The sequence below is a fragment of the Osmia lignaria genome, chromosome 15 (assembly GCF_051020975.1).
Source record: "Osmia lignaria lignaria isolate PbOS001 chromosome 15, iyOsmLign1, whole genome shotgun sequence".
Lineage (NCBI taxonomy): Eukaryota > Metazoa > Arthropoda > Insecta > Hymenoptera > Megachilidae > Osmia > Osmia lignaria.
In genome coordinates this window covers 13,559,434-13,577,810 of record NC_135046.1, presented here as the reverse complement: position 1 = coordinate 13,577,810, position 18,377 = coordinate 13,559,434, and the positions used below count along the sequence as shown (strand labels likewise).

Sequence of the window (18,377 nt, the reverse complement as noted above, 5' to 3'; positions counted from 1 at the left end):
TGATAACAGTCAGTTCCTCGTCATTTTTTCATTGTTAATTGTGTGCGATTACACAATAATTTCATTATTACACCATGTTGGTGACCTTGGCTCTCTTTAAATGAGATTATTGCGTAAAAATAAAATTGCAGTCGAAATTATCATTGAGCGTGAGCGTGAGCGTGCGTACATCCATGTACATATTTATAAGTGACCTATTGTAGTCTGTGATTGATCAAACTCGAATTTTTTGCATCGCTATAGGTAATTTTTTCAAAAATTACACTAAAGCTTGCAAGTTAACTTTTTATTTTTTTTTGCATTTGTGCGACGCGCTACCTTGAAAATGTTACTTCTATTTAAACAAATGCAGTATGTTTTCTAGTATTCACGATGTTTGCTTTCTCAAATCAAACGATATCGTATACGTTCTATGGCAACTTCGTGTATACTAGCAGTATTACCGAGTAGCGAGCGTGAAATGCAATGAAAAATGATCAAACGATTGCTTGTTTCGAGATCACCAATTCGTACTGACAATCGTATGGTATACGAGTATCATTTATCTACATTCCATTACCTACAGTTGCTGCTAGGCATATGTAGCTACTGTTCCTGAATAATTTACATTTTATTTTTATACAGTTTCTATTACGAGTGTCTTGTAACGAGCGTGCAAACTTGTAAACGATACGAACAGTTTCGATAAAGTAACTGTTATCATTTTACAATAATTTTAACGCGGAAATGAAATTAAATATTGACTCGAAATTGCTAAAGAGTTAATTAAAAATCGAGTTGCATCGTTATCGCGTTGCATGAAAATGTCCACATACATACATACATATGTACAGTTATGCGCCACTTAACGACAAGGGTACGTTGTAAGAAACGCGTCGTTATACGAAAATCATGCAGTGTAAATACTTATCCAGATCTAGATCCTTTACTCTACTCTGTATGTACACACCTAGATTATATGGTATTCTGCGTCTTATACATGTATGCCGTTCGTCGTTGATCGAAACGCTGTTACGCAGCGCATCACTGTACATACATATATGTATATTTCATTTTTTTAACGAATTTCGCCCCACTAATTTATTTTATAAAAGTACACTACGACTGAGGCGTTTCTCTACGTAACGTGAAATTTACTCCTCATCATTTTACTGCGGGGCAGAAAAAGTATGATCGTTAAATTATACGAATCTGCCTTATTTTTCAGTAGGTACTGTTTATGTAACCCTTTCGGAATAGAACCCCGCAGATCTGTACGCTCCGTGTAGCCGGACTTTGCCGAATGATGATATCTGTAGTGTCGAAAGGGTTATTACTCGTGTACATACATATACCGCAGTTCACCGGAGTCCATAACTGTGACGCGCAGGTTGGAAGATGGTGGGGGAACGCAGCGAGCTCTCTGCTAATCGCTTTCCACTTCGTTTGGGAGTATCGCCAATCAGGGCGAAGATGCGTACTGGAGAAGCGCGAAGAACGAAAACTGGTCTTTTCGCAGTTATGGACTCTGGTGAACTGCGGTATACATACATACATACATAATATAGAATAAGTTTAGTCGTGCTCGGGTGTTATCGTACACTTGAATTTATTGTTAAGTAAATTTATTCAACTTTTTTAATCTTGTAATTTTATTTATATACATACATATATAATACATCAGTATGTAAGTACAAAACTTTTTAAGACAAGTAATAACAGAATGGAAAAAGTGAGGCAGATCTGTGAACTAAATTTTTTTTTTTTGTTCCCATTAATATTAAACATCGTTTTACATTGTAATCAACCATGAGATTTCGTTGTATAATTTCAACTAAAAGTTGATATACAGTTTACAATTGCTTTTTATGTATAAAATAATTTTGATCCAACGATATTATTCTACGTATTTTATAATTTGTGGAATAACTGAAATGTTTAATAATTATTAATGGGCTCCTTCCTCCCTCTTCCTTTACACATAGTATATAAAAATGAAAGTTATCATCGGCGATGAGTTACGGTGACAGTAATAGCAGTAATGGCAAAGAAACGATTTTTATAGCGGAGAATTTATGTATATACATGATTAATTATTTTGTCAACCGACTTTCGAATCGAGCTCATTATTCATTTAGCGACTGTTTATTTGTCTCGAGCCTCGTGGTATCATACTCAAGTTGTAGAGACACCTTCTCCTCCATTGGCTTAGACTGCCGTTTTCCCTAAAGGGATGCCGAGCGTGGTCGAGGGTACTGCGATGCTGGTACGCATAAAGGATTAACTTCAGATTTATCCGATGTTTCTTGTATGCATTACATATGTATGTATGACATACATACATACATATATACAGGGTGATCCTCTCGCTAGTAGACTCAAAGGAAGTGCCGCCATAATAGCATGAAGTAGCCCTAGTCATTTTTCTGTCATCGATACCTTTTCACGGACACCGCTACAGTATGCACCCCCATAGAGAAAAGGGCTTAGGTCCATTCATACTGGTGTGGGGGCACTTCCTTTTTTAGTCTACTAGCGAGAGGATCACCCTTGTATGTATGTACATGCATACAAAAGATCATGCGCTTGGTCGACAACTGTCGACAAGTTCTTGTTTATACCAGTGACTTTGACTAGATTTTCCAGTATGACCAGGATACTTTACTTAGAAAACAAATTCACTAGGAAAATTTACTGTATTTGAATATCTGCAATATATGTTTCGAGTATGATAGGTTTCTTTAGAAAAAATGGTGATATAGGAGAAGACCCAAAGCTAAAAATTAAAAAATTTCTTTCCTACATCCTTTTCTTTCTTTCCTATGTACATAGAACATCATCTTTCTTAAGGAAGCCTACTTACTTTGCCCAATGCTATACATATATAAACTTCATATACATATATAAATAATTGATTATTATGATTTGAATAGTTACAAAGGAATTCATTTTCATTTTCAGTAAAAGAATTTTAAATATACTGTTATTCCACCAGATGAATTCTTAAGTTACCACATCCCTGTCTATATACTTCAACTAATACAAAATGGTTGACGTGCCTTGATTGTATGTATGATACAGATTGCTAGATACAATATTTCCATTTCCCATGTAGGAGCTACATATAGTAGATCTCGTGTAACATTAATGGATTAATAAAAATAATTGCGTTAAGGGTATGTATTTTAATATAAAAAAATATTATAATAAATAAAATCATTCAGTGGAACGTTTACCTGTCAATACGGCTTCCTTTAGCAACAAAGTAAACGTCGCCCTTATCAGTCTACAAAATTCTGATATTTTCTTCAATAATTCATTTCAAGTATTATTCTTCTTATTTAAATGCATTTTATTCATAACTTTAATATGGTAAGATTTATCCAATTTGTAAGCTGCAATGGAATTGTAAATTTTTATTTATTGTTATTTTTTATTATTTAAAATATTTCAGGAAAAATAAGTATTCATCCAGAGAAGGAAGATGGAGAAACGGCAGGAAATTCTAGCTCCGTTTTCTTCTGGTAAGTTTATAATACATAATGAAGATATAAGGGATTTTAATTTTAATGTATATATTATATATACATATCATTGTATACAATAAAATGTTGGAGAAAATAAGTATTTTCTTAGAATTAATATCCTCATTTTTTTTGTATATATAGGATAAATTTTATTAGAATTTTATTATGTTTCTTATAGCAGTTGAATTTTATTTTCATATTAAAATTAATTTTCTGTATATAGAATTTGTTGGGATGTTGTTTTTATTGTTTTGTAATGTTCTATTATATTAGAGAAATAATAAGATGAATGTTATCAGAATTGTACTATGCTTTTTATGAAAATTAAATTCTATTTTCATATTAAAATTGATTTTCTGCAATTCTGTAATTTACTAGGAAACAATTTGTTATTTTACAGTGTTACATTATAGAAAAATAATAGGATCAATGTTACTAGGATTATAACAATGTTACAAGACTATTAATTCCTTAACTTGTATAAATAATATTGTTTTAATAATTTGATACATATAGGTTCTATTATGATAGAAAAATAATAGGATTAAAGTTTATTTATTCGTTAATTGCTGTAATTTTTTAAAAATTTTAATTTGTACTTAATAAAGAATATTTTAAAAATAAATAAGTAATTCAATTTGAATCTTATAATTTATCAAAAATAAAAAATTTGAACACGGAAGTAAAAGAAAAAAAAAAAAGGGGGGGGGGGTTGGTAAAGATATTAGATTGAAGGTTGAAGGTCGGTTAAGGATCGGGGGTGCATGTAGGAGGGGGTGGCACGCGCGGCCAACGGATCAATTCGTGTTCGGAGGCTACGGGGAAAAGCAACAGTGTGTCTGTCTCGTTAAAGATACTCACCAGAATTCCACCTATCCAGTCTGTTATCACAAGAATGACAATAAACCTATCCAATCTATACGTGTACGTATAAAATTTCCCTAAAAAGTGTCATAAAAATGTGTGTTTTAATTTTCCTTTAACTGACCTTGACTCAGCCGCGACGACCTAACGAAATGAAATCTCGAATTAGAAAAATTTGACCTGATTCCCATTTACGTCTGCCGCAATTGTCCTAGCGAGTACATTGGATATCGGTTTCCCTTATCTTGATGCAGTTTACAATGTATTTATAGATGAGTGTCCAAACAGTGGTGAAGACAGCGAAGAGGATGTAATAACCGACTATCTAGGCTCATCTGACTGTGACCGTATACCTCTCATTAATGGAGATCTTGGTCTGAACCTACGAGGGAACATAAGCACCTACACCAAAGACAATACAGAGAAGGTAATCGCAATGTCTGAAGGAACCGAGGAACATCAGCAGGCACTAAGCGCTAATAGTCAAATTCAGCCTAACCCTTTGGTGCCAATCATCAGTGTTACACCCCATTCACCTGGTCTGGCTAAGAACTATCCTGTTCTGGGTAAATATATTTCATTAAATACAATATTGTGCTTCTGCGACTAATGATTAGCTTCCTTGTAGAGGATAATTTGCAGCATCTGCACGAGATCCATGATTGCATTCAGAGAATGAGGGATCTTACGCTAAGTAATTGGAGCTACAATCACCGTACATCCCATAATGATGTACCTCAAAGATTAACATCGTCCTGTCCGTCTCTGTGTCCCTTAATCCTACCAGAAATCGCGCCACGATCAAGTAACAATGATACAGGCTCTGATCCAGACCTCCTTGCTAATTGTTCTACCAATAGTTCTCCTACTCATTTTCCCTCTGTGGCTCCACGTTCACAGAATGCTCAAGGTATTGATAGGAGACGCAGCTGGACTGATTTGGAAGATACAAGGTGCGGGAGGCGTAGATATTCTGGGCAGAATCACCTACAAGCTCAAAATATGGTTAGTATTCTTTACTTCTTTCTATTGCAATGTTACATTTCACTGTTATTACAGAGACAGCGCAGTATTAGTCTAAGTAGTTTAGACAGTGAGATGGAGATAGAGTTGCACGGAAAATCTTGTGCTAGACCTGTCGGAGTTGGCAGCAGGGCGTGCAGATCGCAAGCGAGCACTCATTCCCTTAACGAAGCTGATCTCGTACAGGTAAGAAATACCAAATATTTTCTTTAACAGGCTGTTTCCGACCTGCTAGCCTAACAAAGGTAAATCTACGCGAATAATAAATAAAAAATATACATATAGTAACATCATTTTGTAGCAAGCTCGATTTCTGAATAAATCGAGGAGGTTGAAATGACATCGATTTAAAAAGATCTTTGAGGTCCGCCAGAAGCGGTATAGCGGTTTTTTCAAATCACCCTGTAAAACACTCTGTATTATATTTTATATTGAATATTTTCTTTATAGAGTGAATACCAGAAAATAGTCACAAAAAGATTCAAAGGTAGCCAGAGACTAGCAGAGAGTAATGGATTAATGCCTGGCATCACAGGCTCTCGTTTACCCCTTCAAAAATCTATCTCGACGCCTTCAATTGTTACACCACAAGTCAACGCTCATTTGGCAGAGTCTGTGACTAGGACTACGCCATCGCTCACAGCGTGAGTTAATTCGAAACATTTTTTGATTGCAGAGTTAATAATAAGTTTCCAATCTTTACGTCACATCGGACAATTTTGAAATTATTGATGCATGTTCATAAAAAATTATTGAAATTAGATTTAATGCTTGTAGATTATAGTATTTAAGCATGATCGCACATTTAAGAAATTTTCAAAATTTAATATGCACTTTATTCAAATGAAATTTATCGAATTGAAGCTTTCCTATGTATTCTTTGTACTTTGATCTTTATGGCACAATAGTCGCATACTTTGTGTTTGTACTTGACAATTTCCTACCATCCTGCATGGTACAGACGACGCGAAAGAAATGAAAAAGGTAGCGGAAGTGAGACTGAAACGGAGGATCTCCATACACCACACAGCCACGAGTTCCACGAGGATAGAGAAGGCACGCCAAATGCACAGATATCTCTCGATGAACTGCTAACCGAGTAAGTATTTTATATTTTTAGTTTGCTAACAACGTGCAAAGGTTTGTATTAATTATTCATTCCATAATAATTTTTTAGAGTTCTCTTTACGTGTATCTTATTTATTTATTTAATGTAAATACACCAAGCTACTAATTGTAAGTTTAACCAACTACATTCATGTTATAAATTATAACAATTGATTTTCAGTGGAGCCGTATACGATGATCATCATTCAGAGAAAACTAGAAGAAAAAGGGGTTCTATTTTCTTTCGTAAGAAAAAGGTAATAAGATAATTCTAATATCGTGTTATGAGTGGAAATTAATTTGATGTACGCACCAAGCTAATAAAAAAAAAATTCAAATATATATAAAAGAAAATTTCTACTAAAATTGCAGGACAAGAGTGGTAAAAAAACTAGTCAGCAACAGCATTTATGGACGACAATAATGGTAGGATCTCAGGGAGGTTTATTATGCGATGTTTGTATGAAACAGTCGACAAATAAACCACTTTTACATTGCGACAGTAAGTATCATATTATAACATATTCTTTGATACAATTGAAATTTTAATTAATTTTTTTTATAATAGACTGTGGAGTCTCCGTGCACCAAAGCCAAGGGTGTAAAGATCAACTCGTACTAGAGTGCATAAAATCGAAGCACCATTCTAGCAAAGCTGCCATCAAATCGACATCAAGTATATCTTCAACCTCGAGTAGCTATAACGTCAAAAGAGGATCAACAGCGTCATTGCCTCTACCGACATCAGGGAGTGGAAGGTAAATCATTTAACTATTAAAAAATTACTGATTTTCTGCATTCAGTCGGCGTATCTGTGGTTCAAGATTCGCACGCAATTGGCATGGCTAGGCATAAACAAAGATTTTTCTTTCAACACAAGTATAATTTAGAGGATTACACGTGTGCTCAGAAATCTCAATTCTAATAAAAATTAACTATTAAAATACGACCAATTACACTTCTCTGCAGTATGAAGGATAAATAGTTAGAGAAGATATTGTATCGCTTATTCAGAAGCTTTGGCTGGCTCAGAAGCTTATTGTTTCTAATTAATTTTGCAATTTAGTCAAATAGTATGGCAAGCTTCAGCGTGTTTCTGATATTAACATACAAATTATAACGAACAATATAAACACGCCCAAACTTCTTCAATCATTCAAATAACATGCCATTTAATATTGAATTAAATAAGGTATACATAAACTGCAAAATTTGTACATAAACCCTAATTAAAATACAAAGAATAAGAAAACTGAAGAAGGAAGGGAAAGAAAAGGCAAAGTGAGGTTGCCCTAATGCAGTGTGTGCTTTTTCCTTTCCCCGTGCATTCCCTCTGTTCGACGATTAAAGGGAAATTAACAGCAAGAAAGCCGTGACAAGCTACAGCCCTTGGCGGCGAGTTGCTACTAAGCTCGGAGTCAAGTAAGTCCATCATGTCTGATGTGTTCCTCCTATACTATCTTGAAGCGTTCGTATATTAATCAATCCTACGGGAAAGTAGGATGGCCCGTGTCTGTTCCTCCATTCTTTTCTCGCACACATATTGGCGTGACTAGGAATTTTTTTGTAAATGTATACAGTATCGAGCACAAATGTTTGAAAACCTTAAATTTGGAATTTTGGAAATCTGAAATTTTTTAATTCTGGAATTTTCAAAATCTGACTTGAACTTTTGAAATTGTAGAATGGTTTGGGGGGGGGGGGGGGGGGGGGGGGGGAGTCCTGGTTACGTCAATGCGCACACATTGTTTAAAATTGGCAATTGAAAAAAGACATCACCTTGCCCTGCCTACATGCTTCTAATATGCTTGCTTCTATTATTTGTATTCTTAATAAACAATGAACTATCGCTACATCAATCATGACCTCAGACAAATAGCATTTTCATCAGGAATGAATACACAATTGATATAAATTTATTTATTATTTTATCTCTTTTGACGTAGCTTGGCTTATGACTTCTTCCATGTTTCTAAGTGTATTTCAAAATTCATCTCAATGTTCTCGTTCATTTTGTGATAAAACTTCTGAGTCGAGTTTATCAAGCATTCATCATTTATTGACATCGCAAGTTTAAGTTTCATTTATAGTAGGAATACTGACACAGTAATAAATGTATTAACAATTAACATAAACAAATACATTTACGGGAAAAAAAAAAAAAAATAGGAGCTGCTTTACAAAAAAATATATTTACACGAAAGGTAATAAGATTATGTCTGTATATTGTACAACATCGTGCATGGAGGCTGCTCAAAATTCTGATAAATAGGCACCTACACCTAAGAAAATTTACAATATAACTGAAGAATATTACTAATATAAAATAAAATTTTTCTTAGTAAACGACTTTCTCCCTTTATATCACCATTTTCGTTAAGAAAGCTTCCATATCCAGCGTTGTACACAATTTTTCATTAATCAACTATTATGATGTTATAATTAAAAAAAAAAGAAAAAAAATTCATTAAAAGTACAAAGGTAACGTTTTTCTATTTAACTAAGAAAGAAATATACCATTTTGAATCATAAATTGTATTTTTCTTTCAGTCAAACAATAAATGAAGAGAAAGATGGAGATGGTCAACATCGAGACATATCCAGGTACATATAAAAATATTCATCAATTAACATTCTTGACTAAGAATATTAAGAATAACTTTTTTTTAGTGGATTGGATGGATATGACTTGGGAGAAGATTACCAGTTCACCGTAGGTGACCTAGAGGGTTTGGATCCCGAATTGGGCCTAGCAAAAGAAGAACCAGACTCGTGGAGTGCCGCTATTGGCCATAGTGTCGCGCTACGATTAGTTGACAATTGCGAGAGAAAAGTAAAAAGGCAGGAGCACATTTACGAATTTGTCCTCACAGAGAAACACCATTGTCTAGTGCTTCTAGCTATGGAAAGAATATTCGTGGAGGGTCTGCGACGTCACTTTCGCCTGGGCCAGCCGGATCTCGAGCGCATGTTCCCTAGACTACGCGATCTCATTGATATTCATTTAAGATTTCTCCAGAAGCTGCGCAAGCGACAAAACACAAACTCTGTTGTTTCTACCGTTGCTGATATACTGGTTGATCAGTTCTCTGGGGAAAACGCGCAGCGCATGAAGAGCGCCTATGGGGAATTCTGTAGTCGTCACAGAGACGCTGTCGAGGCTTACAAGTATTACCTGCGGCACGATCCCAGATTTGCACGGTTCGTGCGCCAGTGCCAGGTAAAAACAAAGCTTTCTAAAAAAAATCGATGTTACATACAGGAATGTATAATTAATACACGTTTCTTATAGTCTCACCCTTTACTGAAGAAAAAGGGAATACCAGAATGCATTCTATTTGTCACCCAGCGTTTAACTAAATATCCTCTATTAGTGGAGCCATTAATAAAAACGGGAATTCTTCAAGACGAAGGGGAAGATTTACGTAAAGCTTTGATTCTTGTTAAGGAAATTTTGGCAGACGTTGATGCTTGCGTGGCTGATAAAGAAAGGGAAGATAGAAAATTAGAAATTTATAATAAGTAAGAGAAATTCTGTACAGTCTGCTCTCCGTATCTCCGGTATTACGTCCCAAGACCTGTCGCGGATTCAAATTTTTAATATTTTTTTTCTTTATTCGTTGCTTTAGGATCGATGCAAAATCTTTTGCAACATATCGCGGTGCCAAATTCAAAAAATCAGACATAATGGCGTTCAATAGAATCTTAAAATTCGAGGGAACTGCGTATCTGATGCAAGGCCGTGGAAAAATGACTGCCATCGTAGTGGTTGTTCTTTCTGATATATTATTTTTCTTGGCCGAGAGAGATCAGAAGTACGCGTTCTTTGTGCCTGACAATAAGGCTGGTATAGTGTCGCTTCAGAAGTTATTGGTACGTGAAAAAGCGGGCCAGGAATCGAGAGGGATTTATTTGATAAGTAGCAATCCAGCCGAACCGGAAATGTTTGAGTTGAAGATTCAGAAACCGAAAGATAAACAGCTGTGGATACAAGCGATTAGATCCGCTGTCGAAGCATGTCCTCAAGAATCTGAAAATGAAAGTGATGCGTTGACGGAAAATAACGGTAATAACGAGTTAAGGGATACACGATCGTCTTCTTTATCGTTACTTTCTGTTGAAGAAAGGCAACGTTTAGTTAAGACTAAGGAGTCTCATGTTCTGAAGATTGTTGGTATGTGTTATTGGTTATTATTGAAATTGAAATTGAAATTGAAATTCAAATATTTTCCCGCGCTTTCATGCATTTTATATACTATCGACAACAGTAATATTCATATTAATAACTTTTTAGGTGAATTACGTAAAAAGGATGCAGAACAAGCATTGTTACTCGAAGAAAAAATCAATTTACAAATGCAATTATTACACGTCGCAAACATTTGGAGCGGAAATGAAAGTAGCGACAATGAAATATTAGAAAAGGTTGATAAAGAGATTCCGGATTACACTAGATTAGTTCACAATGAAGGAACTGATACTACACAGTTACGACAAGAGGTCAACATCTCTCTCTCTCTTTTTTTTTTTCTTTATTCAGTGGCGAAACTAAAATTTTTGACGGGGTGGGATGGGTCCCTACTTACGCCACTGTTTCACTATAATCCTTTCATAAATGCTAAAATAATAACTTACAACCATAGGTGGTTGGCGCAGTTCAAGAAGCGACAAAGCTCGCCAGCTCTTTATCCTTTAGCGCGGGTGGTGCTACTCTATCCAGAAGTCTAAGTTCCGCAGGCGAACGCCACAGCGAGGCCTACGTCCCTCCTGCTCTCTGTGTTCCTCGTCGAGCTGAGACCTTCGCGGGTTTCGATCACAATAAAGTAAATACCCCACATCCCATAGATAAATCCAAAATATTAATCGCTTTCAATTTTTAGGAAAAATATCCATTGAGAGATTCAGTCGCTATCCACTCCCTAGTATCTCTCCCAAAAGTAGAATTTATGAAAGAAAATTTAGATGATAAAGATAACCAAGACAAGGATCAACAATGGGCGGCAATTCGTTTGTCTCATCACGTTTATACGTTGGCTTGTATAATAAGTAACCAGATGACGACGATCGACAGCTTGCAGGCTCAGTTAGCCGCCTGCAAAGAAGGGAGTATGGGAAAGTCGAACAATAGACCCAATCCGAATCGCCAATTAGAAGAACTGCGTAACTTACAAGACCAGTTGAGTAGAGAGAAGGCAGCATTCAGAGCCACGTCTCAGCAAGAGAAGAAACAGTTGGGGGAAGAGCGAGCAGAATTGGCGAGGCAAAGAGAACAACTTGCGGCTGAACAGAGAGATGTAACTCAGCAAAGAGATCAATTATATAGAAGACTGGAAGCATTGGAGCGACAGGGAGTTACATTGGTTACAGGAACTGCGCCTAGTGCCACTGCTTCCCATTTAGCTCATATGACACAGGGAAATGACGTGGTTCAGTCGCGAAAATCACAGCCAGAGGCTAAACGGATACCTTTGAATCTAATTAGCGCCACTAACCAGCAAAAGGTGCAGAGTAATTTGCCGGTAAAGCAACAGCTGCCTTTAAAACTTGCCAGTGGAAGTAACAATAATACCAGGTACCTGAACTATGTGATATATGTGCATATATAGGAAGATTGAATTATTAAATATTAAAATTCTTTTTTAGAAGTGGAAGTACAAGCAACAACAGCCCAGACCGCCACTCCCGTACCGGAAGTAGTCCCGCAATAGTAACTGGCTCCACGTATTCTTCCCCAGAACTAGGCAATAATCACGCAGGAGTGAGTCAGACTCATTCGAATCGTTCTCTCCGAATAACCCGATCACCCCCAGAATATTCCCACCAGCAACAGCATCAACGAAGCGAACAGCAACAGCCAATGGAAGAGGAAGTAATTTTTTTCTGACGACTCTTTCGTTTCGGCCGGAAGCATTCTCGGTCTTCTCGCCCTGCAGCCGGTGAGGCGACTCCGACTACTACTTTAACTCCCTCCCGAAATCAATCAAAAGATGCTCAACCCAGAAGTCGTGTAAAGTCATTTTGACTTTCAACATTTTCTCGGTAAGAATCCTTTGTTTTTCTCCCCCTTTATTTCATTTGTATATTGAAACTAGTACATAAGCGATGCATTTATCGTGTCCATGATAATGGCGTGACTGTCAATAAGAAAACATACATATTATTCTTTTTCAACTGCTACCGAGGGCAATAATATCATTTTTATGCCAAGTCTCACAGAAATGCTCAGAGAGAAAAGGAAGTATTAAAAGGGTTGATCTTGTTGAATCCTTATGTTATTAACCTGTTAACCGGGAATGACGAATTAACTCGTCTGAAAGATTTTTGCCTTTAATAATATATTGTTATACTCGTGCATTCAAGGTATGCAGTAGTATATAGATTACACTTGGGTGCAACTTGTCTCGAGTTGCATGAGAGAAATGAACTCTTCTTCGCTCACTTTTTATCACATCCGCTGGAAGGAAGTAACTCTTTTTCTGCTTGAATAATCCAGTTAACAGGTTAAGCTGACTGACATGATTTTAGACAAATCTTTTAAGCAAATCTGTTACTGCTTGCTAAAGAAAAAAAAGCAAGATAGAGAATTATATAGGTTGTTTCCAACTAGGTGGTCCAAAAAGATGAATCTAATTGAAAAAATAAGTAAAAAATGTAGAGCTCTCTATAAAAAATGTCGCTGTATATTTTTTATTTATTTATTATTATTATTTTTTTTTTTTTTTAAGATAGATTTACCTTTTTTAAACCACCAGGCCGAAAATGCCCTGTATTAGCATTGCATATACATGGATGTGTATATATACTTTTTTCATGACATATGTATGACACTATGTGTACGTATGTTGAAGAAAAGAAGGCGCGTGCGTGCGAATGCAATTAATGAATGTAGGTGTACGTGTACAATTAATTAAAAAAAAAGTGTACACATACACTATTGTAGATGTGTATGCATGAACGAACGCGTTATTCTTATACCACTTACTCTAAAAGTATTTTAATACGTGCTAAAACGACGGATAAGATTTATTATAAACAATAATGTTATCGTAATGTGCCAAGTCACAGAAATCATTGATTTTACACTATCATTCTATCATTCCTTTGATCGTTTTAATTTGAGATTATTCACTGCCATTAACGTTGTGTAACCATTTTTTTTTTTTTTTTTTTTAATTTTTTTTAATTTTTTTTATTTATTGCATTGTGCAAGGGCAAAAATATTTTATTTATACGAGACTTTTTTCAGTGCAAGAATGATCATACTGCACGTTTGAAATTAATTTTAATTAAGGTAATCCTAGAATGTAGATCGTTATTTTAAAATCAGAATTTCCGTTTCGCCTCACAAGATGCTGTAGCGTGCAATATGATCCAGTAAAAGGGCAGCGTCGTCGAGGCACGTGGCTAATTAATTAATCGGGTGTACAAATGAATTTGGTTGCCATTGTGATTCAAATTCTCGCGCCACTTTTCGAATCCACCGAAGCGGGAAAATATTCAAACTGCTAAAGTCACCGAATTCATTTGCATCCCCGATATCTTCGTAAGGAAACATAAATAATGCTATTAACTTGTCTCAATCAATCGTGGTGACAATAGTTCTTAAAAAGAGTATTTCCAATAAGACGTAAAGCGCGAGAGCAGAGATAAAAAAAACAAACATAATTAACAAAATGCCGAGCATAAATTTATTAAGATCCTTTATGGATGGGTGTTCGACTTCATTTCAAGAAATACAGTCGGTCCCCAGTATCCACAGCATTACGTTTCAAAACCTACCGCGGATACGGAGAGGTTGACTGTATCATTCTATACTTGATGTCACGAGAGTCCATAACTGCGAAAAGACCAGTTTTCGTTCTTTTCTGCGCATTGTCGCTCTGATTGGCGATACTTCCAGCGGAAGTGGAAAGCGATTGGCGGATCGCTTTCCCCCACCATCGCTGCATTCCCCTACCATCTTTCAACCTGCGCGCTTAATTATGGACTCTCGAGACATCAAGTATAAATTGCACTACTGTTGTTACCCTCCTTGTGCAATGAAGTCGCATACCATCTTCAGGGTAACGAATCAAATTGGAATAACAAATAAGGAGTAGTGCGTCGGCCTACAATGCGTCCGATGACATCCATCATGTTCGATGTCTCGTGACAGCATAAGTTTTAAGAAGAAAAAAAAAAAAAAAAAAAAAACAAAAAACAAAACGGATTAGCAACGCGGTTTTCCACGTTTTAATGAATCTTTACGTCCCCTGATGCTCATGGGAAGTATTTTTGTACGTTTACTCTGTACCTACTATTTTACTCTAAAAATTATATATATCTACTGTTATCATTGTGATACTCGCTACTGCGATCGTCTTTGGAAAATGTTAATGTAAAATTATATATATCTATATAAGTGGACGTGTATTTGTTTTAAGACGCGTTCACATTAATTCTCTTCAAGTTTAAGGCCCGTTATATATAATATGTAATATTAACTGTTATTATTGTAGGAAACAAGTTTATGAAATCATTTCGGGAATTTAACGCTAAATATATTTAAGAAATACCTACACACGTATATACGTAACATCACTTTCCATTGATTTTTTGGTTATTAAAACATTATTAAAACGGTTTTTAATAAAATTGCCCCTGGGACACACTCGGGTGCCTGTGAGCTTTTTATGGGCTTGCGATTATTCTAGTGTGGTTTTGTCACTATTAAACTACTAATTCGAGTCTGTGCCCGCGAGCAATCTCAGATTCTGCATTTAATTTACCGAAATTTTTGATGAGATTCATGCAAAGTGAATTAATTACTGTCCTTCCGTCGCTGCGTCATTGCGTTCCGACTTTATTCATGAAAATACAAATCCAAAGTACACTATAGCATCTTTTTAAATTAAAAATTAAATTTCTAACGTTCTTCCGTGGATTTGCTTTCAAAAATATTACTGCCCTTTATTTCACATTTTCACACAGTGTCCTTGCTTTATAATTGAAGGGTCTTTCGAAATCCTAATTAGAAGCGTAACTAGAATTGGGGGAAGGGAATTTTGAGATTTCTTTTACTTATTTGAATATATCATGCGTCTATTTTGCAACAAATGCACGTCATAATGCTCCTAATTTTTCCTCAAGACGATCCGTTATTACTTGACAGAACTAAACAAGTATTTACAAGTATTTTTCTTCCTGTTTCAATTCTATATATACTAGTATGTGATTTACATTCCTTAACGTTTATATACACACACATATGCTACATTAATCGCATAAAAGAAAAATAATATCTATTTATTATAAATGTACATACAAACTGTTATTGTAATAAAGAAGAACGTGAGGGAAATGTTACGTGATAGTTTATTATATTTACTTACAAAAATTCATTTTGGATTTATAAATTTTAATCCTATCGTTTTAATATGGCTTAGTCCTATGTTGGCGTTCACGTCCTTTACCAGTGCCAATTTTTGCCACTAACTTGTGGCTTGAATTTTGTTCAATGGACGTTGTTTCTGTTTGCCTCCAAATATTTATTAGCGCACCTTCGCCTACTGTTATTAAGGAACCACTCTATAATTCATATTAAAATATTAGCTTCTGTTTATATGTTTCCAATATTAATTAATACAATATTATTTTGATATATTGAAGATTAATTGAATATTTATTTTTTTAAATTTATTACTTGTTACTTCATTTATTAAAAATATTTTCATAATTTTCGCGCCACTTTTTAAATCCACTAAAGCGCGTAAAATTGAAATTTTAAAGGCGGTATTATTAACGGCATTTTACCTTTTCGTGTAACCAGCTATCCCGCACTATTTGTTTATTTCCAATCATGTTATGACCCACTTCTAATCTATCATTTATGATATTCAAACACCTTAAATTTTCCCTGGAAGAATTAATTAAAAATGCTATTTCATTAATTGACACCAATGCGTCAATATTAAAACATGTGACGAATTCATTAATTAGGCGTACAAATTAATTCGATGTTATTCAATTATTGGAATAATCGTTATCGTTACTCATATTTTCGCGTCACTTTTCGAATCCACTGATGCGCGCGAAAAGTTAATATGCTAACTTTTGAAATTCTGGAATCAATTTGTCCTCATCGGTAATAGTTAAATTATACATTTATTTACCCTTTCGCGTTATTGGAACCTGCTAATAGAAACGGATGCTCCAGCACGCTGGAAGCATGACATCTGACCACATAACAATTATCTGGATCATCATTCTAAAATAACAATATATTCCTGAGTCATTAAAAAACTCCATTTCTCTTATGAACACTAACCTGAGAAACAGCTATATTACTACGCTCGAATTTAGCATACGGAGCCACTCCATCGCAATTCCAAAGTTGCAATGAATGTGTATGAGTTGTACACCAGAGATTATCGTCGTTCAACCAGCCTATCCTATCCTTTCGTTTAAAAAAGCATTATTAATACATTTTACTTTACCCCACTAAAAATATTAACTCACCACAGATGATTCAGTGTTTAAGGAATAAGTTAGGGCAGATTCTTCAGATGGCTGTGTAAGATCAAAGATGTTAATCAATCCATCTGTACTACCAGAAGCTAGGATATCCTGTTTATTAGGATGAAATGCCAAAGAGGTGACATCCTCCATGTGAGATTCCCAGTACCCACCAAGAAGACTGTTTTTGTCATCTAGTTTTGAGTTAGCATGTCTTATATCCCAAAATAATATAAAGGCGTCTCCTCCTATGTGCTCGGTACCGCCTGCTATAATCCTCTCGTCGTAACTCATATCGAAACTGCAGAGGGGTTTCATTTTTCCATCTTCTGTACTATCTGAAAATAAAAATGGTAAGAAATGTAAATAGGATTTTTTGGGGATGGGATAGATATCTTAGAAATTTTTGAAATTTGGAATTGTGAAATTCTGGAATTTTGGGAGTTTTACCCTGGTTCCTTCTTAGTTATACTGGTCATAAATTAATTATGCACCTTTAAACTCTGCGACAACCTTTCCCTTAGCACGCAAATCGCATGCTGTAATTAGTCCACTGTTTGTTGCTAAATAAAAAATGTTTCTGGAAGTAGGACTAAACCTCATATCAACAATGGGTGACTTGATACAAGTTAGAGTAATGGTCCGGCTGATTCTCTCTCCAACAGAATATATTACACATGTGAGATCGGATAGAGCAGTACCAATCCTGAATTCTGGATCACTGTAAAGTATTTTAAGATCACTTTGTAATTATGGAACAATGTACATAAAAAAAAAAATTCATGCTTTTTAAAAATAAGTTTAAAAAAAAATAAAGATTTGCCTTTGTGTTCCACAGACAGCAAGGATGTAATTATGATTAATAGATACTGCTTCCTCTATTGATGATACTAATTCGCTTTTTCTCTTGGTTCTATTGTCATTAGGTTTCCTTGTGTCATGTTCAACACTCAATCTCTTCAGCGATTCAACTATTTTAGCCATTTTTAGTAAGATATCACAAAATTAAAGTCAATATCACGTCCTGAATGCAGCCATACGTCTTTCTTATATATAAATGCAAAGTATTTGCCACTTCGAAGTAAATAAGAGTATTATTCCAAATTTTCTTTTTAATGTAGATTTATGAGGTTATAAAGCGCAAAGGAGTTTAAGACGTTATTTTTTCAAATGTCGGTATGTACAGACAGTGGACTGCGAAGTTATATATATATATATATAGATATGTATTATACATTCAGCTTTTGAGGTTAGATTATTGTACATACATGCAGACCTAACCGCACCTTGGGGGTCCACGGTACCCTCAAAATTGGAATATATATATACATAATTTACATACATACAGATCTACCATTGAATTAAACTTGTGGAATTTTTGAA

At 35.2% G+C, this 18,377-nt stretch overlaps 2 protein-coding genes across 4 annotated transcripts; one reads left to right on the top strand and one right to left on the bottom strand.

Annotated features, from left to right (window-relative positions):
• The first annotated feature begins 2,744 nt into the window (after positions 1-2,744).
• cyst (rho guanine nucleotide exchange factor 18 cysts) lies at positions 2,745-14,705 on the top strand. Of its 3 annotated transcripts, XM_034333252.2 has the most exons (18): positions 2,745-3,155; positions 3,434-3,503; positions 4,643-4,936; positions 4,999-5,375; positions 5,430-5,579; positions 5,844-6,037; positions 6,355-6,492; positions 6,682-6,757; positions 6,873-7,002; positions 7,069-7,258; positions 9,051-9,104; positions 9,171-9,720; positions 9,793-10,022; positions 10,130-10,674; positions 10,795-11,000; positions 11,144-11,323; positions 11,381-12,072; positions 12,144-14,705. In XM_034333252.2, the coding sequence occupies exons 2-18, from the start codon at positions 3,464-3,466 to the stop codon at positions 12,382-12,384; spliced, it is 4,287 nt and encodes a 1,428-aa protein (XP_034189143.2). In that variant the 5' UTR covers positions 2,745-3,155; positions 3,434-3,463; the 3' UTR covers positions 12,385-14,705. The 3 variants fall into 3 exon arrangements, with proteins under 3 accessions (XP_034189143.2, XP_034189144.2, XP_034189146.2); XM_034333253.2 differs by lacking the exon at positions 6,355-6,492; XM_034333255.2 differs by lacking the exons at positions 2,745-3,155; positions 3,434-3,503 and adding an exon at positions 4,286-4,430.
• A 148-nt stretch (positions 14,706-14,853) lies between these two features.
• Positions 14,854-18,289, bottom strand: LOC117608340 (WD repeat-containing protein 89). Its single transcript, XM_034333330.2, has 7 exons — positions 17,818-18,289; positions 17,489-17,715; positions 16,998-17,332; positions 16,807-16,935; positions 16,652-16,746; positions 16,293-16,395; positions 14,854-16,067 (listed from the first exon to the last, which is right to left on the bottom strand). Exons 1-7 carry the CDS (start codon positions 17,976-17,978, stop codon positions 15,912-15,914), a joined length of 1,206 nt encoding a protein of 401 aa, XP_034189221.2. The 5' UTR covers positions 17,979-18,289; the 3' UTR covers positions 14,854-15,911.
• Positions 18,290-18,377: the final 88 nt, after the last annotated feature.

Bases quoted from the DNA above. Each gene is read 5' to 3' on its own strand.
- cyst (XM_034333252.2), top strand. From the start codon at position 3,464: ATGGAGAAACGGCAGGAAATTCTAGCTCCGTTTTCTTCTG. The intron at 10,675-10,794 runs GTATGTGTTATT...ATAACTTTTTAG, and splicing joins TCATGTTCTGAAGATTGTTG to GTGAATTACGTAAAAAGGAT. The intron at 11,324-11,380 runs GTAAATACCCCA...TTCAATTTTTAG, and splicing joins CGGGTTTCGATCACAATAAA to GAAAAATATCCATTGAGAGA.
- LOC117608340 (XM_034333330.2), bottom strand. From the start codon at position 17,978: ATGGCTAAAATAGTTGAATCGCTGAAGAGATTGAGTGTTGAACATGAC. The intron at 17,716-17,817 runs GCAAATCTTTAT...AATACTTTACAG, and splicing joins GCTGTCTGTGGAACACAAAG to TGATCCAGAATTCAGGATTG. The intron at 16,936-16,997 runs GTGAGTTAATAT...TTTAAACGAAAG, and splicing joins TAAACACTGAATCATCTGTG to GATAGGATAGGCTGGTTGAA.